We start from the raw sequence: 23548 nt of genomic DNA, 5'->3' as shown, positions 1-23548 counted from the left end.
ATGGAAGCTCTGGTTGGACTGGGGATGAGGCTCACCCCAGATGGAAAGAGACTGACAGAGGGTGCTTTAATCCAGGAAAACCAGGACTCTGAACAAGATTTGGTCCCCATGAGGACTGGGATGGTAGTGGGGTAGAGGATACAGGCTTTCAGACCCAAGATGGGGGCAAGACAGAGGTGGGTTGCCTTGAGCTGCCGTGGGAGCTTGGAGAACAGAAAGAGGAGGGGCTGGGGCCAGGGCCAGGGTCCACCAGCGTGTATAACCATGAAAAAGGAACTGCCAGAACTTTCTCTCTCACTGGATGGAAGCAACAGAGAGAGGTCAGGGAGAACAGCATTAACTCACCCATTGTCTACAGATCTGCAGAAAATAGGACACCCTCGTCCTGCGCTAGATGCTGGGGAGGGATCCAGAAAAGAAGCCCCCCTGGAGTCTACACTCAGGTGGTGGTCAGTAGGGGATGGGATAGGAGGTGGGTATCCTCCAGGGTCCCTTTCTGACATCTCGTCCCCGCCTTCTCTTCTCCCATTGCCCAGATATCCGCGGACTCCAAAGCTTTCTGGATCAGGCCTCGCGGTTGGGCCTCGATGTCTCTCTACAAAAGGTGGACAAGAACATCAGCCACGTGTTCACCAGCCTCTTCACCACCATGAAGACGGAGGAGCTGAACCGCTACCGGGACACTCTGCGGCGTGCCATCCTGCTGCTCAGCCCGCAGGGGGCGCATTCCTTCATCAATGAGGTAGGCTGTGTGTGTGGGGGGGGGTGGAAGGGGGGGTGCTGGCGGGGCAGGGTGATGGTCAGAGTGGGCTCTGATGCCCTCGGGGTCTGTGGGTGCGTGGCTGAAACAGCTGTGGAGGCCTTACAGGTGTTGGGGGCCTACATGCCATGAAGATCCGGAGCTCTGCTGAGTGGGGCTGGACCATGGCGGGCGAGCCCAGGCCTGCTCAGGCATAAAAACCGCTGGTCACAGCCTGCTTACAAGTGAGGAGGGCAGAGATTTCTGAGGCAAAGCTATGGCCGTTGCCGTATTTATTTTCCCTTTTTAATATTTCTCCTTGTTGACAGACGTAAGTCTCCAGGGCTCAAATAAATTCCCAGCACTCTGCCGAGGTGGGCAGCTCTGCCTTGGGATTTGTTAGCACCTGGAGGAGGTGTCGGTCGCGAATTGCCAAATGATTCATGGTGTATGTGCTTAGGGCGGGGGGCTTGGGCTAATCGGCTGCGGTTTCCCCCCAACAGTTCCATTAGGGCCTAGACCTTCTGTGAAGATGGGACCTGCGGCTTTAACAAAGCGTCCTTTAATTTGAGACCTGACAACTTGATGAGCAGGCTGATTGGCAGCAACCCTGGGGATGGGGCTGACAGGGAGTTACTCCTCTGACCTGGGAAAGAGCAGACAGATGTGGTGGGGGTGTGGCGTGCCTGGGAGCAGGGGGAGGCGGCAGGGGGACGGTCAGCTGCTTCCTGCGACTTCTGCTCCCACCCCGCGCACCCCTCGGCCCTCTGTGATTGAAAGTTAAAATGAATAGAAAGGCAGAATTATACTAATTCCATTTGATGTACTTTGCTTGCTTGTTCTGCTTTCCCGTCTAATTAATTATTACTCAAAATGCTACCTCATGCATCAGGAGCCAGCACGGAGCCCACTGCCGGAGGACTTCAAATCCGGAATGCTTAATTTGGTGCCGCTGGCCAGCAGCCCTGCTGCTCTGGGCTAATCAGGCTTCAGCTCACCCGGGTGGTCAGCCGGGCTGTGATGTCCTGTCGGCACTTGGCGTTTTTGCTGGAACACGTTTGCCTGTATGAAGCAATTCAGCGCAGTGGCAGGCCACGGCAGATGAGGGGCTTGGGCCTGGCCAGGCTTTCTCAGAACCTTGGCAGGGGGGAAGGTGCCGGTGTCTGCGCAGAGCAGAGACTTTACCCTAGCTGATTTCCCCCAGCCGCAGTCCGCGCCTGGGATGGTGTCTGCTAATCCTCTCTCCAGCCTCACCCCTTCTCTCTTCTTGGCGGTTTCTTGCTGCCTTTCCTTCTTGTCACCCGGCTCTGCTGTGACAGCCGGAAGTGGGAAGTCTGTTGGCTTTGGGATGAAACTGATCTGGCGCCAGGTCCCAGCTCCCTCATTACTATTTTGTCTGACCTTGGCGAGCTTGCCTCTCCTTCGCAGCCTCAGTTTCTACGTCTGTCAAGTAGGGATGAGGGAGCATCCAGAAAGCATTTGGGCATGCCTTCTCAAGTAGCATCCGTATCCTTTTCGTTGTTCACATTCGTCATTTCCCTTCCCAAGAAAATCAGCCCTTCCTCCTCTGTCTCTAGGCCCTGCCGAGATTTAAACCTCACCAAGACTGGCCTAAAGATATTATTTCCGAGTGGTTAATTATGCATCCTGCAGTGTTGGTTACGCTCGGCTTGGCCTTGGCCTGTTGCCTTCTTGATCCCTACACTGTGTTTGCCAAGCTTTGCTTTGCTGGGTGCTGCAGCTCTGGGGATGCCCCTGCAGAGGCCCTTCTCCACATCGGAAGTCCCTGGGAGTGGTGGCCAGAAGTGATGAGAAGGACAGCATCTGGGTTCTGGTACCTTCTGCTCTCGCCAGTCTTGGTCTCTGCTCTCTTGTACCTGTCCGCTGATGGGGTAGAAGCTCTGCTCTGACCCTGACTCTGACCCTTGCATGCATCTCTCATCCTCACACTTTGCCAGTGAGCCCCTGGAAGCCAGAAGCAGTTCAGTGACTTGGCTCAGGTCACTCCAGTAGTCCTGAGGGGATTATTCAGGATTTACCTTCGGGTCAGACACTCCCAGAGCCACGATCTTTGCTGTGTTGACTAGAGAATCCTGTGGATGGCAGTGACTGTCAAGCTGGCTTTGTGGAGATAGGAATGGATCCCTGGTCTTTGGCTAGCGTCTGTCAGAGGTTTTTGTTTGGTTTTGGTTTGGGGGCTACACCTGGCAATGCTTAGGGTTTACCACTGGCTCATATGGAGTTCCAGGGATCCAAACAGAGTGGGCCTTGGGCAAGGTGAGCACCTTAACTCCTTACAAACACTTGGGCCCCTGGAAGGGGTTTTGATTTCTCTTTATCTACTAAGCGTGGTAAGGCAACATCTCTGGATGTGAGGTGACCATCTCTGGAATGTGTCTGGAGGGCTGACCACCCCAGCAGGGTCCTTAGGAGAGATCGGACCATGTCCCAGTTAGAACTTTCATTCACTGCCTATGGCCTCACTCAGACTTTGTGCACAGATGCTCCAACTTTTCTTGCTTGTGATAAGGGCAGATGATGTTCTCACAGGTCGCCTCCTGCCAGGACACGGTGCACGGTGTCCCCTCTCCACTCCGGTGAAGTGAATGGCCAAATGGTGCCATCAGTAGTGATGTCACCGGTGTGGTATCATGCTATTTTAGTACGGGGGTGTTGAGGGATACGGCCCTCCTTACTCTAACTGCTCCCCGTTTTGGTGGGAGCAGCCTGGATGATGGCAGGAGGGAAGAAGCATGCTCTGTTGGAATCTTTTTCATTGTACCATGTGTGAGTTTGGCACTTTCACTATCATCGTTGTCACTGATAGATTTGGTGTGGCATGCACATGCTGCCCGGGGCCCCTAAGCTGTCCTGAGCTGTGATGAGATGTTCTGCCTGGTGTCCATGGTGCATCTGTCACTGTGAGGCTGGCTACCCGGGGTGGGGGGGCATGGGCACTGCCATCTTTTCTGCCTTCATTTTCTGGGGATCTCTTAGACCAGGGGAACTTGGCCTTGGGAGTGGGGAAGGGATGTGGTCACAGTTGGCTGAGCCGCTGGGCCTTGAGGCCACCTGTGGGCTCATGTACAGTTATTTTCTCTCATGTTCACTCGATGCCATGGTTTTTCTGAGGTCATGCTCCCCGTGTTAGCCACCACCAGGTCAGTACTTTGTCCCCCACAGAAACTAAGAGGCTCTTGTGGTGAAAATGGGCTTGGGGCCTACAGAGCTCTGATTGCAGGGTCCCAGGACTGAAGCCCATGGGGGTGGGGACAGGGGCTGGCCTTGGGGGTTACTGAGGGCACTTCCAGGGGGATGTCCTTCCTCTGGGTGGGAAGACAGTTTGCTCTGGAGACTCAGTGTTGGCACTCTCTGAACAAGATTGGCTGTCCCTTCCCAACGGGCAAGTGAGATGATCATATTCTTCCCTCAGAGGATTCTTGGTTCTGGACCATTGGCTGCTAAGTGGGGCTTCTGTGGCCAGTGACAGCCGCCATGCTGCGGTGCTTATGGAAACCTGTCCACGGGCACTGTGGTCCCAGGGGCTGGTGGTGGCAGGATGGGGAGCTCTTTCCACTCCAAGTGACAGCTGCTGAGGCAGTGGACGACAGAGGCCTTGTGCTAGGGAATCCTGCTCGTGGATGCTAACCCTTCTCCTTTCTGCTCATGGGACATGGTTTTCTAGCATTTAAGGTGCCCAGGTGCTGTGCCAAATTCTGGGCTGAGTTTTAGACTGTTGTCCCTGTTGGCACCATGTCCCAGCTTGGCGGGAAGTATGGGAGTAAACAGACCCCTTCCCCTGTACTGGCTGAGGTGCGTACAGGTGCTGTGACAACACCAATGACTGAGGGATGCTCTCTGGCCACAGACAGATTGGGGTGGCTGGAGTGATGGGACGGTTTCCCAGAGCAGGGCACATGGGGCTGGGCCTACGGGAATAAACTTTCCTAGCTAAAGAGGTACTGGGAAGAAGGGTGGGAGAGCCCTTGTGTATTCAGCATCTAATGTGACTTGAGGTTTTAGCATTGGGTTCGAGGCAGGGGCTCAGGAGTCAGCAGGAGAGACTAACCCAGTCCAGAGTTGGGGGGGTGTCATTTTCTGGATTGTAGAAGTGAGCAGCCCTCAGCGCACCTCTTAACATCTGCGGGGATGTTGGGAGACATGTTTATCTTATTGTTCCTTCCTCTTTATGTTGGTTTGAAAAGAAGACCTCTAGACTACTGTCAGTTTTAGCCCTGGATTCCAGCTCATCTTTCTGGAGGAGATTCAGTCTATCCATCCTTCATATTTCCATTCATCCATCTGTCCATCCATTCATCCATCCATCCATCCATCATTCTTCCAACCATCATCCATCATCCGTTCATCTAACCATCATCCATCCATTCATCTATCCATCCATCATCTGACCATCCATCCATTATCCATCCATTCATCCATCCATCCAGCCAGCCAGCTATTTGTTTGCCCATCCATTTGTATGTTCTTGTATCAATCTTCCCATCTACCCATCAATCTACCCATTGGCTCACTGACCTATCCGTCTATTATGAGTTAGCTGCTTATGGTTGAACCATATTCCAGGGGGACACAGAGTAGTGCCCCCTGCAGATCTGTCCTGGCGGAAGGTTGTGTCTCTGTACCTCAATCTCAGTCCCACCAGGCGGGCACATCCCAGAGCTTTCAACTGAGGGCTCCTCTGCTCATTTTCAGGACTCCCAAGACTTTGTCCTTTCAACTCTCATCCATAGTTTCTGTGCCTTTGTCTCTGCTTATTTCTTCTTTTATTATCCTTTTTTATTGCCTACGTTTCTCTCCCTCTCTCTCCCCTGACAGCATTTATGTTTCACTGGAAAGAGTCGAGTGATTGAATCCATTTAAGGTGTTTGTTCACTTTTTGGGGTAGAGTTGCCACTCCTTGCTCCTGGTCCATGAGGCAGATAGTGTGGCCTGCCTGGGGCCCAAACTCTATCTTTGTGCACCCCACACCTGGGAGCAGGGATGCAGGTGATCACCTCCGATCTTCTGAGAACAACACCCTTGTGGCGGGAATGAATGAGTGAATAGTTTGTATTCCTCCCTAACAATATGGAGGTCTGGGCCTGGCTTCATTTCCTCTGGTCTGGTTACCATTTTGGCTGGAAAGCAGAACCTAGGCCACTTGCCAGCCTGGGCTTGGGACATAAAGCACCTGCTCTTGGGAAGGGCTAGGTTTCTTACCTAGAGTCTTGGTGGCTCACTGGCCAGGGACCCAGCTGCTCTGGCTGTGGGTGAATTGTTCATGGGCTCAGGCATGGTGGTTGGGAGAGCAGCGGGCAGAGAATGTGGCACAGGGCTGATGAGAGGCAGCAATGCAGGCAGGTGTGGTAAAATCGACATGCACCCAGAAGCACATACACATGGACACACAAAACTAAATATACCCAGAAACATACATGCACACAAACCACACGCAAACACACAGAAATATGCAGAGAAACATCTACATAGACACACATGTGCACAGAAACACACACACACATACACAGAAACACCCCCCCCCCACATGAATGTGCGTGTGTAGACACACACATGACATGTGCGAATATAAATATGACAGGCAGATGTAAGTGATGTGGTTAAGCAGCCATATATGCATAGTACATGCAGACCTTCAGACTGCCACAGTCCACTAGGGCATAGACACAATTCCACACACATGAACACACGTGTATACCTCCTCTAATAGGTTTCTCACATTGTCCAGGGATGGTGTCTCTACTGGTAGCTTAGCTGTTCTGGGAAGGGATGGAAACACGAGGTAAAACGGAAGTTACTTATGCCACAGAGGTAGCCTAAAGGGCGGCGGGTGCCGGGGGGGGGGGGGGGGCGGGATACATGCTTTGCATGTGGGGGACCTGGGTTTCATCCTGGGCCCTGAATAATTCCCTGAGCACTTCTGGAGTCAGGGAGTGACCTTGAGCAATAAGCTGGGAGTAGCCCCTGAGCACTGTGGGGTGTGTCCCCCTCCGGTCTCATCCCCCACAGTAAAAAAGAAATGACAATCACCAAGTGACAGTGGCAGACAGAGGCCCTTATCCTTGCAGTTAGATTCACACATCTCAGCTGTGCCTCTGCTGTAGCAGGGATGACAGGGAAAGCCTGACAGCTCCGTACTGTTCCCCAGCACTCTGGGAGTGGGGGAGGTCATTTTCCCCGCATCCGGGAGAAAGAGGCAAAGGCAGAGGAGAAAGGGTCACTTCCAGCACCCATTCATCCCCTCACTCCACTGGCTCCTTTCCTGGGACTCCCCGGGGGGCTTCGCAGGCAAGACATGTGCCTGGAGGCCATTTAATTCTCACTAGAAACACAGCCGGGGTTAACTCCTGGCTGTGAATCAGTTGCTTCTCAGAGTTTGCTGTGGTGGGTGAATTTACTCCTACAATTTAAATATAAAGACTATGCTTTTTTAACACATTTATAGCAAAAGTAAATGAAGTAATCACAATACTGTTGTCCCACACGATATATGCAAATATTTCTCACTTCAACACGGTAAATCTCTAGCAGATGACTTCATCACTCGGAGAGCTAGGATAATTCTGTGCCATTTAAGTATCATTTACCAGAATATTTTAAATTACTAATTAATTATAGAAGATTAATTTTTAAATGTGGCCTTGCATTTGCATTTAATTATATCCTACTGTTTACAGAGTTTAAAGCCTCTATACTCTTGCAAAAGTGCTGCTAGCCTGAGAAATTCATTTCCTCTCCATAGAAATTCTTAGAAATGACATGGTGAGAATGAGAGGGATGTAGCGTGTGTTCTGGCCGATTTGGTGCCTCGTGGATGCTCAAGTCTTCCGGAAGGCGGGGCCTAGCTGAGGCAGGGAAGGAAGAGATGGCTGTCCTGCTTCTTCCCACGACTCCACATGGCTACGGCCTCTATTCTGTGTCCCCATCCTTCTTGTTCTTCTGGTTTCTTGGCATGCTGGGGAAATGGCTGGAAGCTCCCCCCTGGTCACAGGCCAGCTCTTCTCCTGTGGACCTGTATGCATCTGACCCCCATGTATTTGCAGTCTCTCCCACACTGGTCCATCTCTGCCACCCCCCATCGCCCTCCCCAGCATACCTCCATTGCCACTCTCATCCCAGCTGAGCTGTGGCTGGGGGTTTTTTTTTTTTTGGAGGGCTTGACAACAGGAACAGGACATGTTTATCTTTGTTAATCACCTTCTGAGAGCCTGTGGATAATGGTTGGCAAGAGGATGGATGAGGCGCTCCGAGTCTGAGCTCTGACTCCTGCCCAAAGCAGGCATCCTTTCAATGCACCATTACATCTCCCAGTGGGAAATCTAAACACATTGTCAACACCCGGCCAAGCAGGGGCACCAGAATCGCATACTGTTTTTAAAAGAATTTCACGTCTGAGTTTTGGGAGTTTCATCTTTATCGTGTGTGGGTTTGGTTTCTGGGCCGCACTCAGCAGAGTGTTCTTGGGGAACAGTGTGATCTAGGAGATCAGACCCTGGCCTCCTGCATGCGGAACCTGCACTCCAGCCCACCGGGGTTACCCTCTCACCCTGACTTTTGAGTCGTTTGAGGGTGCATGCAAGCCCTCCCCACAGGAAGTGCTGCTGGTGGAGGGGCCTTCTGCCTGTGTCTCTCAAAGGCCATCCTGCCCCACAGTGTTCTTCTGCTGATGTCCAGGCAGTTCCCTGGCTGTCTCAGAGGTCTATCTTCATCTTTCTGGGGTCAGATTAAAGGGCCTAAAGACACTGAAGACACTCCCCAAGGGTCTTCCCTTATTTTATGGATCATTGCATAGCCCGGCAAGGTGTCAACTTTGGAAGGCACCGTGGATTATCAGCACATCACCTATCCGCGAAGAGGCAGCAGACCAGAGGAATAGGCATCTACGGTGGGAGCAGCTGCAATGGTGTAATGTCTCAGTTACCGTTTCTGTCCCTGGATCTCCATGGGCACGCAGCTTGGGGTGGCAGAGCAGAGGCTCCCAAGGTGGAGAGTCAGCCTGTTTGTTGATTGAAGGCCCAGGAGCAGGGCACGAAGCTGTACAGAGCGCACGGAATGTCCCCAGCACCGTGGGAAGCTAGAGAGAGTCTGAAGGGCGGCAGCGGTGAAGCAGGGGTGAGGTGGTACCATCCACCTTGGCCTGGATTCCTCCTGGAGCAGTCCCTTCTGTGCCACCCACCTCTGGCGATCGGCTCCACATGCTTCCAATAGTGCTGGGAGGGAGGGGCTGTTACTGAGCACTGGAGCCTGGGCATTGAGGATTTGCTCCAGGTTCCAGAGCTGGGGAGTAAACGAGGGCTCAGTTCTTTTTCCGATGTGTGCTCTGCCTCTGGGGGTGGGCAGCTTGATGCCTTTAGCAGACCCTAAGAGACTCATTTTCCTCCTGGTATTGAAGCATAAACTGGGTGAGTCCAGCAGTGAGGAGCAGGTGGAGGGGGAGGTGGACTGGACGCCTCTGAGAGCTGATCTGGGGAGGAAAGGTCTCCATGTCCCCCGCCATGATCCCGACCCCTCCCTTCCCCCTGCAGACTAGGATTGGGCGGCAACTTCCCATGTCTCTTTCTTGGTGGCCAGAAGGGCAGATGGCACTGCCCGGTCGTCAGTCTGATTGCCTTTTCCTAAAGCCTCCCGTGGTCTGGCCAATGGGGCCGGAAGGGGCAGAGTTCCAGGCAGACCTGGCCCTGCTCCTCCTGCTCCTTGTCCTCCCCTCAGGTGGTCTGAGCGGTGCTTCCCCCAAGTGGAGTTAATGGTACGTCTCAAGGTTATGCTGGGTAATGGGCACGGGAAGCCCGAGGGACCACTGGCCTCCCCTTTCCTAGTGTCTGGTATAGGATTGGTCCCCAGAAGGTGCTGAGGAACCACAGAACGGGGAGACGGATGAGTCTGAAGGGTAGAAATAAAGGGGAGTGTGGAAGGCATGGAGAGAAACAAGGAACCTGCAATTCTGGGCCAGGTCATTGCTCCTAATCCGGAGTCAGGCTCATGGGTGACTTCAGGGTGACATGTTTCGGGGCCCGAGGGTTGAAGATGTGGACACGGCAGATGTGGACACGGCAGATTAAATCAGGCTTGTCTAATACTCTTTTATCAGCTATTTGCTCTGCAGGGTGGGGGTGGGGAGGGGTGTCCAGCAGCTCCAGGAAAGCCATCAGGGAGAAAGCAAGGCCCAGGGCGTGATCCATCACTGGGGCCTTGGAGACCCAGCAGAGAGGAGACTTTCCCCCCACCCCCCACCCCACTCTCATAGGGGAGGGAGGAAAGAGCCAGAGGGAAGCAGAACATCTGGAGAGACATGCCCACAGCATCCGTAAGGTCATGGAGTGATGGAGGGCAGACTGGCTGGAGGGCAAGTCTCGGATTGCTACCACTGGGGGTGGGTGGGAGGGTGGGAGCACTTGCTGGCAATAACAGGAGACAGACAGAAAGCCGAGGGGCTTTCCTTGGCTCCCTCCTCTCTCCCTCAGCCCACTGGTTCCCAGGGGGGAAGGCTGGCGCTCAGTGGGGGGACACGCTGATACTTCTTTGGTGACCAGGGCTGCCAGTTAGCCCAGAGGAACAGGCACTGCATTTGAAGCAGATACGCATGCTCCCGTGCAGGGCCATCTTCTGGAACCTGTTTACTGTTCGATAGATTGGGATAATAATACCTTCCCTGAGGGTTGCCATGGGAATCCAAGGAGATGAAACTCTGTGCCGCCCCAGGGTGGGGCTGGTGCTCAGGGAGTGTGTTTCCTTATTAGGTTAGGTCTGCGGTGGGTGTTTGTCTGCGACTGTGGAGCCAGTGTGAGGCCGTGGGGGTCAGGGGCAGAGATGTCAGTCACTCAGAGGGGGCAGCCCTGTGGCCCGCCTGGGGTGGGAGGATTACCCCGTCATTCCAGCTCGGGCAGCAGAGCTCCCACTCGGGGCAAGAGAGGACAGCCAGATGCAGGAGGTCCCTAGCACAGGGGGGAGTGCTGCTTGGAAGTGTCAGTGCTCCTAACCCTCAGCCAGCCCTGCTGGGACTGACCACTGAATCCTGGTCCCAGAACTTGGCTGCATGCAGAGCACTTTGGAGGTCAAGGAGATGGGGGAGGAGAGAGAGCATCCCAGTACCCCCCTGGGCTCTGCATACTGCTGGGCACATGCAGCTCATGACTGGAGCAGGGCTGGCTCTCAGGGCGCCTCCCATCTGGGCTGGCATTGACCCCTCTGAATGCTCTGACCGTTGTTGTTTGCTGCTTGCTGACTGAAGGAGGGAGAGCTGCAAGTGCTCGCTGCCCACACACTAACTCCTCAGATGGGGCTTTCTTTAAAAAAATAATAATTAAAGAACTGTGGTTTAAAAAGTTATTAATAGTTGAGTTTTAGGCACACAATATTTCAACACTGATCCCACCATGGGGTGCCAGTTCCCTTCCACCAGTGTCCCCAGATTCCATCCCGCCCCCTGTCTGCCGCCGTGACAAGCACATTACAAAGTTTGGTGGTTGCAACTTAGAGATCTTGTTTTCAGTGTTGTCGAGTCTGTACTTTGGATCTGTAGATATGCCACTCTCCTACATCACCAGTGTCACCCTGATTCCTGTTCTCCCCTCGCTTTCCTTTCTCATCTTCTTCCTTATTCCACTTGATTTCTTTTTTATTTTCCCTGATGGGAGCTTTTTCGGGAGCCTGTTGGGAGCCTGTAGGGATCAGCCATCGCTAACACAAGATGGACCCTGCATCCTTTGTGCTCAGTGCTTTGGGGGAGAAAGTCATGGTCCCGCAATTCAAAAGCTAACGAACATAACTAAAGAGAAAAGTGATAATCAGGGAGACCTTTAAGTAATAGGTGCCCAACTGTGGATCCCAAGTGAAGGGAATCCCACGTCAGACTAACAGGTTTGGGAAGGGAACTGTGGACCTGTAGTTCTCTGGTTTCTCTGTACTAGTTAACTGGGGCCATCCAACCCCACGCTTCCACGAACCACCCCGAGACAGTCCTATGACCTGTAACTTTTGTAGACAATTGAAGGATTCAATAAGAATGGTTGTGATGAGGGCCAGAGAGATAGTATAGAGGTAAGAGCCTTGCATGTGGTTGACCCCAGTTGTATCCCCAGCACTGCTATTAACTCCTAAATAAAGAACCAGGAGTAGTCCCTGAACTCGACTTGATGTGCCCCAACCCCAGTATAAGTCACAAATATAAAGATATTCAAGGGGAGAGCAGGAGGGCTCTAAGTGATATAGCCACTGCCGGGTCTGGAAGGTTCTCACCTGTGAAGTTCCCATGGAAAGGCCTAACGTGGCCACAGATTTCCCTGCCTCCAGAGGAACCAGAAATGGGGGCTATCCTGGGACAGCTCTTAATTTTTAAATGTTGGCAACCAACAACAAGAATTTTAATCTCCCTTGGCTGACTCAAGACAGCAGCATAGCTGATTAGGCTTGACCACTGAGTGGTAACATCCGTTACGCCCAGTCAGCTTTAGCAGATTAAATATGGAAAAGGTGGGAAGTGTTTTCCTATCCAAGTTTTATTCTCAGAATAAGAAGTTATCAGCAGGGTGGTGTTTCTCTGAATTCCGATTTCTTTTTGGGTCCTCCAGTTATCAACCCCCACCTTCATATTTTTTGTGCAGCTAATTTTATATCCTTGTCCTGTCTGGTTGATGCCAGGTCATCACTGTCCTGCCTTGGTATCCTTCTTTGTATTTGCAGGGGGCCTGTGATCTTATTAGCTGGCATTGCTAACTAAGTGCATAAAGGTCAACTCTCTAGCTAGAAGGTTGACTTCGGTATTGTTTGCATCCCCGACAATACCCGACCGTGCTGCTATGCATTCCTTTCCCCTGTGCAACAGTTTTCTCTCTCTGGGGCTTGTAAATTTCCAGGTCCTTAGAGAGCAACTGAGTATGAGGCAGGTAACTGGACAATTTCTTAAAAGCCTGCCTGATGTACTGAGTGACTTGCTAAGCACTTACTCTTCACACCTTTTCAGAGTACCAGGGAAGCAACCGAGAGGCGAAATTGGTCTCTTCCTAATGTGGGAGACGGTTTAGAGAACCATGAAAAGTCTGCCCGTGGACCAAAGCAACAAATGCTGAGTCCAGGGCACACTCCTCTGAGATGTTTCTCCACATATAACTGGAATGCATCTCTAGCTTGGCCCAAAATACATCAAATGTTAATTGAACTGCTAATACAAACCAGGCCCTTCCTAGGTACTGAGATTGCAAAGGGCCTGAGCCAGGAAAGGTGTCTGACTTCAACGAGTGATGGCAGGAGACAGCCACCAATGAATGAATAAAACCCAAAGAAACTCAGGTGGAGGTGACCTCATAAGGAGAGGTACAGTAAGGAGAGGAGAGTTCTGACTCTCAGATGTGGTGGCCAGGGACGTAACCCCACGTGCAGGTATTTTTGGAGCGAGCAGAAGGACGTGAGGAGCCTGTTGAGCAGAGTGGTTTCAGCAGATGGAATAGCACATGCCAAGGTCCTGAGGCTGGAATGAGCTCAGCATGCTGGAGGCGAGGAGGTGGGGAGGCAGAGGAAGAATGGCGGGTAGTGATGTGGGGAAGTGTTGGATCACAGGGGACCTGGCGGGTCATGAAGTGATTTGGACTTAGTTACTCTTCATGAGAAGTAGAACAGGTTTGTTGAGTGTGTCAGTTGCCTGATCCTGAGGGGCACCAGATTTCAGGCATCACCTCTTCCCTCCTTTGAGCCTTGGGAAAAATAGCTCAGAGGCTTGGAAATTCTTAGGGGATGGAAATTCATAGCTGTCAGGCCCAGGGAGTCCAAGTGTGTAGAACCGAGTAGGGTTACCCTCTGCACCCTGCACCTGACCTCTTTGTGGGCTATCTTAACATGAACGATCTGCTTCTTCTTCTGCTTGCTAGAGAATATAATGGTGGGACCAGATACCCTTGTTCTGGTCTCCTCTCACGTGCCTGGGTGTGGGAAATCAGACAGGCTCTCACTCTGTGTGTCCTCTGGATATATTCACAGCCTCCTGGCAGCTTCCCCTGGTGCTTTCTGCGAGTAAAAGCGAGTAATTAGCCCAAAGAACTTCGCATGTTATTAATGTGTGTGCAGGTCAGGTCTGCTGGCCAGGCTGTTCCAAGGACTTGCTTTCTAGAAGGGCCAGGAGGACACGCCCTTTGCAGTACTGCCTTTCTTCTTCCCTTCACCAGGGAACGTTCAGGGAAATAAGCAACAACCAGCGCATACCTGATCAAACTTCCCTCTCCCCTAATGAACCAGGCTGTGCTGCCACCCAGGCGGGTCTGCCTAGCCTGCGGCCTGCTGTTCCTGCACGTGCCAATGGGTAAACGAATTGTATTGCCATTTGATGTTTGTGTGCATACCCATGTGCAAGTGAGTGTGTGATGGGTGCCTGACCCCCTTCTCTGCCCACTTCCACACTTTCTCCCTGCCTCAGAAGGGACCCGTGAGCATGGTGGGAGGTAACGTGATGCAGGATCTGCCCTGGTCCCCCTGCAAACGCAGGGCCGCACACAGGTTCCAGGCTGCAGCTTCCAGGTGTGGAATGGGCCACTGCACTGGTGTTTGGGTTGCAGCTTTCCATTGGGTGAAGTGAATTTGGAGGTGTCGCTTCTCCCACTGTGACCCGGAAGATCCCAATCTTCTTTCCCCAAGGGAACCTGCGTACTAGGGTGGAGGCTAGGCAGGCCTGGCCTTGCACGTGGTCAGAATGATTGTCTGATCTGATTGATAACCTCTGCAGATAAGTGGTCTGCACCCTTGTCTGTGGCATCAGGGTGCTGGGGCTGTGATGCTACGGGGCTTAGTTTGGGAAGCAGGACTCAGCTCAAGCACTGACCAGGTCTGTAAGGAAGGACTCTAGAAAGAGCTGCTCCAGCCACCTCCTACCACTCACTCATCTGCTGTTCCCTTCTGCACCATACCTGGTATCTTCCTGGGCAACCTTAACATGAATTACCCTCCTAGAGTTAAATCTAGTGATCCATTCCATTGCCATATAATGGAATGTGGCTGTATAGGACTTGAGATGATGCCGTCTTGAGATGCTAGATTTCTTCTTTAAAACCTAGGAGCAAAGATCCTGGAACACTGGGTATGATTTTTCACTCTACATTCCCTTCTCTCTAGATAGTCTTATCATTAAACAAACATGTTGATGCTTGGCTCTTACAGATACATGAGTGAGAGCACTGTGCCACGCAAGGCCTGGGGAAAATGGGCAACTCTCAACTCTGTAGGATCAATAAAAGTGTCCTAAGTGTCAGCATAGTTAGGGTATCCACCCAAGTCAATGCAGCCATCCTGCGGTGAAGGAAGGTTTTCTAGGGGAAATGGTATTTGAGCAGAGCCTTGATGAGGTAGGTATGAGTCAGGCCTGGAAAATGGGCGTAAAGGTCTCCCAGGAGAAGAATCAGCAAGTGCAGGAATGTGAGAGCAGAACAGGTTAGTGGGGGCCAAGCCATGGGCATTTGAACATGCAGTAGTGGTAGAGGCATGAAAAGCAAGAGTTGTAGGCAAGGCTGAGAAGAGATCCGAGGTTATGGTCTCTGTGTTGCTCAAAATCTCTGGATGCCTGCATGGGGGGTGGTTTGGGGGTGTCTGAGGCCAGGGAGCAAGGGTGGGGCCAGTATTTTGGTGCACAGTGACATAGCACTGAGGAAGGCAAGGGGAATTGGGGACAAGGGAACACTTTTGAGGACTATTTTGGAAGTATATTCTGCGGAATTTAGGATCAGACTTCAATTCTTAAAAATAACCGTTTAATTTTAGAATAGGTTTTGATTTACAGAAAAATTATGAAGATGACACTCAGAGTTCTCATATACCCCACACCCAGTTTCCCCTAATACGAGCATCTTACATTAGTGCAATACATATGTCACAATGAAGGAAACAGTGTTGGGAGATTTTTATTGAAGTCCTCATATTTCTGTCAGATTTCCTTAGTTTGGTCCTTTCCCGCATCAGGGCTGTCCACCCGCCACAGGACACTGCATGGCCTTGATTGTCACTTCGTCTTCAGCATCTCTCAGCTGGGACAGTTTCTTAGATCCCACTTGGTTTTCATGACCTTGATCATTCTTGAGAAGTTCCAGAGAAGGTATTTTCTAGAATGTGGTCAACGGGGATTTGTCTGGTGTTTTCCTCACTCATTAGACTGGAGTCAAGGGTTTGGGGGAGGAGGACCCTAGAAGTAAAAATCCATCATTCTCCTTCCCTCACCTTAGGTCAGGACTTGATTTATCACTCTGTCTATTTATCACTCTTCATGCTGGTCTGTTCCACCTGGCTGAGGTCCTGTTTGTCATGTTTCTTCACTTTTAAGGGATCTCTTGCTTTTCCCTTTTTAAGACTTTCCTCTCTGGAAAGAGTCTCTGTGCAGCTTACCCTTAAGCAGTATGGCAGGGCAGGAGGGGAGGGGGACGGGTATGTTTCATGTCCTTGGAGGCAGAGTGACTGATGTCTTCTCTGCATATCTTTGGCATGAGAAATTTCACTTCTCTTTTCGAAGGGAAGATTAGCTAATTGGGACCTGAGGGGTTGATGTGTGACAGGCTGGTAGGAGAGAGGACTTAACATTTCCTTGAGAATGATTGTTTGTTCCCCCACGGCCTAGTTCCAGGTTCAGCTTGATTGGTCATAAATGGAGGACTTGGGCCCTGAATTGGGTCACCCAGAACTCATTTTCCCCTTCCTGTTCGGTGAGCCCCAGACACTGGCCCCATGACTTCCAGCATTCTTCTCATGAAGTAGAGATGGCCATTCAATTTGACTTCATTCAAGTCATGACTGTTGTGGCATGTTGACTTTTGTGTCACACCTAGACTGACCAGTAGAAAGATGAGAGAGATGCTCTTTTAGCCTCTAGAGGTCTACCACTCGTAGGTGACCCTCTCCTTCTCTGAAGCTGACACTTTCCCAGTGACCTCTCGCTATAACAGACTAAATTCACCCACGTTTCTAGCCTGCTCTTCCAGTTCCTCATCCCTGCGGCTCCTCTGTGAGTGCTCCCTGGGGCGGGGGTGCACGGAAGTGAGCAGCCCTGCTACTTTGGTTCATTTACATAACAGATGCCATGGGGAGAGACCTCAGTCACAATATTCCAGTCTCAAACCGCCCGTGACTCATTTTTCATATCGCTTTATTGTGTTTTTGGGAAATAAAATTTTGTGAGCACATGTTGATGACAAGTGAGAGGTGATGGCTGAACTTTGTGGAACTTTTGGTTGTTTCCTGCTAAATCGTTGAAAGACATACATGTGTTGTGTTTTCCGAGGCTCATAGTCTGAGGGCTCCTGCTGACAGAGACGGCTGGGACAGAGCTGTCTCCATGAGGTGGGGAATGGGCTCTCTTAGTCTTTCCTGGCAAGAAGGGCGCATCTCTGCTCAGGTGAGGAGAGGGGCTGAGCCAATTGTTCCAGAACTGTCCTCCTGGCTCAGGATTTGACTCCATCACTTGCTCTGGAGCCCGAGGTGTCTGTCTCCCCTTTCTCACCTGTATAATGTCGGCAGTAGTCTTCCCTACGTCATAGATGGCTGCAAGATGAAATGAGTCCATCCACGCATAGCACTTGAAGAGGTGCCTGGTACACAGTGTCTTCGGAGGTGTTAGCTCACTCCGTGTTGGACATAGGCAGCAGAGACTTAGGGCTTTGTGAGCTAAGGCACGGAGTTTGGATTCTTCTATTTAAAGCATGCTTTTAATGGGGTCTAGGGCTAGCTCAGTGGCATAACGCCTGCCTTGCAGACATGAGGGCATGATTTTGATCCCTGGCATTATCCCACAAGTGGAGTATGATCCCAGAGGCACTGCTGTTGGTGATCCCCGGCCTTATTAGCAAATGTGTAACCCTGGCGAGCACTGCAAGCTTTGTGTGAGCCCCACAACTAAAGCGGGTGAGCCATGGAGAATATCACATCCGAGAGTGTGAGCAGCCCCCAGTCACCACAACAATAAAAGGGAAGGGCTAATAATGATAATAAAACCTTAATAAAACCAATCAGTTGAAATAAAATTAGGAATGGAGAGATAAACTCAGTGGGCTGGAGCACATGCTTTGCAGGCTGGAGGTCCAGATTCAGTCTGTGGCACCACGTGGTCCCCTGAGCACCACCAGGAGTGAGCCCCAAGCAGCAAACCAGGAGTAGCCCCTGAGCACTGCCAGATGTGTCCCCAAACCAAAAATCAAATAAAAAAATTTAAATGACTAGTAATGTATATTCACAGATTCTTTCAGAGTTAAGCACTAAAATAAACACTTTGGTTTGAGGATTTTTTTTCTTCAGGATTTTATTTGCTACTGAAGAAGAAAATAGATATTATTGCCAGACTAAAGAGGATTTGGGTTTCCTCCTCTGACTGATTCCAAGTATGTCTAATGCAGCCGTTGGTCTTCTCCCAGGAGACCAGCGCTTCATTCATTCATACTCAGACATAACTGGTGCCACCTCATGTTCCAGGTGCCATGTGCAGTGTCACTGGGGGAAAAAGAGGAAAAAGACCCCTGGAGGACTCTCAGTGATCTGATCCCAACTCACAGCAACGTTTCTTAGAACCCTCTTTCTCTGACTTTCTCTAGCCACTGTGTCCCAGATGATGCAGATAAGTTTCAATCCACAGTGAATGTGTGCTCTGCTTGCTCTTCAGCTCTCCTTTCCCCTTCTCACAAACATCTAGGGCTTCCAAGGCTGTGCAGAGAGCTGACAGTGAGTTCCCATGAGCCTGCAGAATGGGGAGACCTATTTGCAGTGACCTTGTCCTATCATCTGCCCTTTTGGTAAATTCATGCTGAGTATCTCCCAGATGAGCTCAGGTACCAGGTGATGGGCAGGAGATGGGACATGCACGAGGAGCTCTGCGCCTGTTCATGATTGGCAGAGGGGGTGCCACTGTACCTAATTAGGGTACAGCATCCATCAAGATGCGTCCTGGCATGGGCAGTGTGCGATGGAACAGGGAACTGAGGCAGTCCTGACTTGGGCGTCACTTGGAGGTTGAATGGGGAAGAAGAAGAAGAGCAGATGATGTCAAATCAGATCAGATCAAGTTCCAGAAGGATCCAGTCCAGGTGGTGTGACTAGAAGTAGCTGGACACATTTCATATGCAGGCCCAGCCTCTTCAACTTTAGAGAGGCGACCTGATGGATGGAGTCAGGCCCGTGAAGACCTTTGCACTAGTAAGGAAGACCTTTGCCATTACTGAGGTCCCACGGTACGAATAAAGATGGGCTGGTTAGAAGAATCAAAATGAGAATGACTGTTGGCTGGAGCTTAGCAAGGGGAGGGGAGAGAGGCTGTCATGAGATTAGAGAGGGGGACAAGGAGACGGGCTCTGTGGCCCTGACGAGGAGCTGGGTTTTACTTTAAGTGTGGTGGAATGTCACTGGAGGGCTTGTATAGGGCAGTGTCATGGCCTGTGTCCCAGCAGGTCATCCTCGGGCAGCTCTACTGGGAGGAGCCTGTAAGAAGCAAGGATGGGAGCAGAATGGACATCGTTGCACACATGGAATGAAAAGGACCTTTGAAGACTTGCTTTGACAAGCAGTGAACAAACCAGAGGCTAAAGGTCTGTTCTCTCTTAAGACCTTGGGTCCAGGAGAGCCTCTAGTCATGCTGCTTTGAATTCCTGAACTCCAGTGGTTTTCCTTATGTATGTAAAATTTGTGTATATCTCCCCTCTGACCCATCACCAAGTCTGGGTCAGCCTGGCCAGTGCGAAGCCCGCATCCCTTGATCAATGCACCAGCATGGCCAGGTCCAGGAGAAGATTGCTCAGAATCCCTCTGGAAAAGCAATCCTTGTCAAGAAGGTGCCATGTTCTCAGGATGAGAAAACCCAGCAGAGGGAATTGGTCTTGCATTTTCACCAGCATCACTTGTGTGCCTTGGAAAAGGCCCATCCTCATTAGGAGCCGAGGAGGAGGTGAGATTTGAAGCAGGAGCTTGGTGGCAGAATCCACCATCACTTCTCCTGCCCCTGCCCCCAACTCAGTCACAGCTGTCATTAATCTGTATTTCACTCCTGCTTTCATCCTCCACTCGCTGTTTGTCATTTTGGGAGCAGGATCCTCTCTGTTAGCACATTTGGAAACCTATTTCATTGCAGAGGAGAAGGGAACAATACAGGTTTTCATCGCAGACTAATTATGCCTCCAATATACTGATGCTAAATAAAACCAAGGGGTAGGCAATTGGAAATTCTTGACGTGACATTCACAGCTTTGAGAAAAACAGATGTTCACTTGAGGAGCTGGGGAGAGAAGACATATCCCTGTGACTAGCCAATGAGATCCGATCCAGGAGGATGGAAGTGAGAGACTGGCCAGCTCTCCTCCTGCAGCTGCAGTGTGAGGAGTCTTGGGAATCCACCTGTGATGGTCTGGCTCTGGCCTCAGCTGGGTCAACACGGATCAGCCTGGCTTACTTCACTTCAAGCATTTAGTGGCAATTCGGGTCTTGCGATAGAAGTATCTGCCTGAAACCTTGTTTCCGAGTTCATCAACAGTGAGACTTTGGGCCAGGCCTATGATTTCTAGGATGGTTCATTCCTTCATCCATCAATGGAGATGGCTCCTTGCATGGTCCTCAGGAGGATTCCTAGAGACAATGTATCTTGCCCAGAACATCCCGAGTCCTCCATAACTTTCAGTTCCCCCCCCCAAAGGATGCTATATGATCCTTTGTGTTAGGGCTGTGTAACTGTGAGCACAGGTTGATTTATTTACTTTCCCTCCTCAAATGGCAAGACTGATTGACTAGGCTGACCTTGGTTTCTGATAGCCAGAGAGGTCACCCACATGGTCCATTTCCTTTTCCAAATTATAAACGGTCACGGTCCTTCCATTGTTCATCGATTTGCTCGAGCGGGCCCAGTAACGTCTCCTTTGCGAGACTTGTTGTTACTGTGTTTGGCATATTGAATACGTCACGGGTAGCTTGCTAGGCTCTGCTGTGCGGGCGAGATACTCTCGGCAGCTTGCTGGGCTTTCTGAGAGGGGCGGAGGAATCGAACTTGTGTCAGCCATGTTGGCTGTGTGCAAGGCAAATGCCCTTCTCACTGTGCTATCGCTCCAGCCCCAAATTATAAACAAATGCAAATATTAAAGAACAGAGGGGAAGTTGAATGTGTCTTGGGTCAGCCCAATTTAACCCCCAGATTGCTTCTTCACCTGTCAAGAGGGGTGAGAACAGTCTGATCTGTTCTATAGGGGACACATGCACACACACACACACACACACACACACACACAGAGAATGAAATAGAGGGCAGGTTTTTCTTGCACTTTTAAGTCCCAGGTAACCCCAGTGATGGGGTTAAGACACGTGATATATTTATTTTCAATGCATTGCTCTGTCTGTCCAGCCAGGAGGAACTCTTGAAGAATAGAGGTGCAGTGTGGTGAGTTAAATGGTCACTTCCAGTTCTTCATCATACCCTTTTCCACTATGGCCACATGGAGTGGGCACCCAACAGCTCTCAGCAGACTCTCAGATTTATATGTTCATCTGTGTCAACCTGAAGAATCAACACCATAATTACGACTCACAGCAAAATAAAATGCTTCACTTACTTATTCACTTCTTCCTCTCACGTTAGCCTGGAGTAGTCTTGGCCCCTTGATCTCAAGAGTGGCACCTATCCCTGGGCCTGACGATCCACTGAGGTCCCTATAACGAGGCTTTCCAGAGAGCTTATAAGCTGTGGCAGGGCAGGGTCCACGTGCATTGCGGAGTTCACGCTTTCTGACACTTTGCACATGGAATTTTTCCCTTTCTCCCTTTCTTACCTCAAGGGGCAGGAACCACCATTTGGATTTACAGAGGAGGTGAACTGCCTCAGGGCAAGGTAATCAGGAAGGCAAATGTGAGTCGTGCAAGGCTGGAAGAGTGTTAGCTTAGACGGGAGAATGTCGTGAGTACCTGGATGTCTCGAACGCATTCAGTGCTAGGCCAGGAGAGGCAGCGGGGCAGGGGAGGAAAGGGTCTCTGAGAAGCTGCGAGCCCAGGTGGGCACGGATGAAAGTCAGCTGCAGCAGGGACTGCCTAGAAACAAGCAGGAGAAGCCAGATGCTCCGGCACTGGGCCCCTCCGCTGCGTGGGTCCTTTCCAGAAGGTGCTGACAGAAATTTGAAAGTGATCAAAGACCTCCCATGTTAAACACAGGGCCGACAAATCAAAGATGTGGGAAATCAGAAAGACTAGAGGCAAAGCAAATGAGAGGATGTAAACAACCCCGTGGAGAAAAGAAGAGGGGTCTCGGCTGCAGGTGGTGGCTGGGGTGGGGGACTGGGGCTGCACCGCTCTGGGGGTTCCGAGCCTCACAGGGGGTGGAGTAGGGTCCTGGGATATCATGGGATGTGTTGTATGTGCGCGCGCACACACACACACACACACACACACACACACACCTGCATGCATGCGTGCACCCAGGCACATATCAATGGATGCATGTGTATGTATGCATGAATGTACATGTGTGTACAGTCTTTATTATGGAGATTTCTAATCCCAAAGGAGAGCAACAGGACAAATAGGTGAATATAGCCCCATCCAGTGCAGGCTATAATCGCAAGTAATACTTGCTAAGGCTTAGCAGAGGTCAGGCACAGTCTGAGCACTTTTTTTGGCTGCGGGCTTCGTTTGGTTTTGAAAATGTATCCACATTTCTTTTGGAGACATAGAGGCATCATGCCACCTACAAAGAGACTGGGTGGGGGTCTGGCCAGGCTGCTGCTGTGGACGGTGCTGCTGGCCTGTTGGGCCCCTTTAAAGACTCCCTTCAGACCACGGTCTCTGTGTGGGAGAGCAGGACAGGCTCCGGGCAATGGGCTTGAGCAGAGCAGCCCTGTGGCTGGTGCAGGGTTCAGGGCTCCCTTCCTGGGCTCCTTCTCAGGGCAACAAGGGATCAGGGGAAATGGGAGACCCTGGCTAGGGTGCTGGTGAGGGGGTGAGGGCCTCAGGAGTTCATACACCTTCACTTGAAGTTGGGCCTCCTGAGAAGGGAGCTCCCCAAACTGCTGTCTGAGCAGCACCTGACCATGCCTTGTGTCTCCCTAAAGCACTGTGTCTTTCTTGGGAGCTCTCATCAGGGGGAACCGGGGCTCCAGACCCTCCGACACTGCTGAACTGCTCAGGGAGGGCGCAGGCACCTCCTCTTCTCAGACCTCTGGTTTTCCATTTGTGTCGACTTGGTTTCTGTAAGCAAGTTTGACCCATGCCCACCACAGGCGTCTGGCTTCTCTGGCCTGGGCTTTCTCCTGACCTTACCTCCTAGACACTCTTGCCTCTCCTGCCTCCCCCTTACCCTCATCAGTTCACTTTCTTCGGGCTTCTTTTCCTTCATCTCTCCCCGCCCCCCATACACACCTTATTCCCAGGCTCACCCATCCCAGAACTGTTTCAGACCCCTCTGCTCGAACCTTCGAGGACTTTCCTAGACTGTTTGGCCTCACTGGCACTCCCTGTTCAGCTCACAGTGAACAGGAATCAGAGAGGTAAACAGTCCTGGCCGGAGGAGGCTGCTCAGCCACAGACCTTTAACTTAAATTCCTCCCACCTCGCACCTGGATGCAGGTTCCGCCTCCTGCTGGAGCAGGTAGCCCCCATTCACCTGCACTATTGAGTACAACCCCTTCTCCATCTGACTTCCATGCAGTCCCTGCTCCCGCCTTCATTCCAGAGCATGCATGCTCTTCCTCAAACCTTCACATCTCTTTTTCTTTTTTTTTTCAAGCCATGATGACCTCATCAGGAAGAATTTTATAACCTACTGCCCAGCCTTTTCCTCCTTTGTTTGCTGTGTTCTTCTCTGATCTTATGCACACC

General features: G+C 51.2%; 1 protein-coding gene across 2 annotated transcripts in view; it reads left to right on the top strand.

The window, feature by feature from the left end:
- The window catches only part of GRID1 (glutamate ionotropic receptor delta type subunit 1), a 754440-nt gene that overhangs the window by 222950 nt on the left and 507942 nt on the right, over nucleotides 1-23548 (top strand). For both annotated transcript variants that reach the window (XM_056130373.1, XM_056130374.1), the window contains exon 4: nucleotides 537-742. In XM_056130373.1, coding sequence (XP_055986348.1) covers nucleotides 537-742 — 206 coding nt within the window. The remainder of the gene's footprint in view (nucleotides 1-536; nucleotides 743-23548) is intronic.

Source organism: Sorex fumeus, unplaced genomic scaffold, assembly GCF_029834395.1.
Source record: "Sorex fumeus unplaced genomic scaffold, SorFum_2.1 ptg000078l, whole genome shotgun sequence".
Taxonomy (NCBI): domain Eukaryota; kingdom Metazoa; phylum Chordata; class Mammalia; order Eulipotyphla; family Soricidae; genus Sorex; species Sorex fumeus.
The sequence above is the reverse complement of the archived record's forward strand: the minus strand, read 5'-3'. Positions and strand labels throughout refer to the sequence as shown.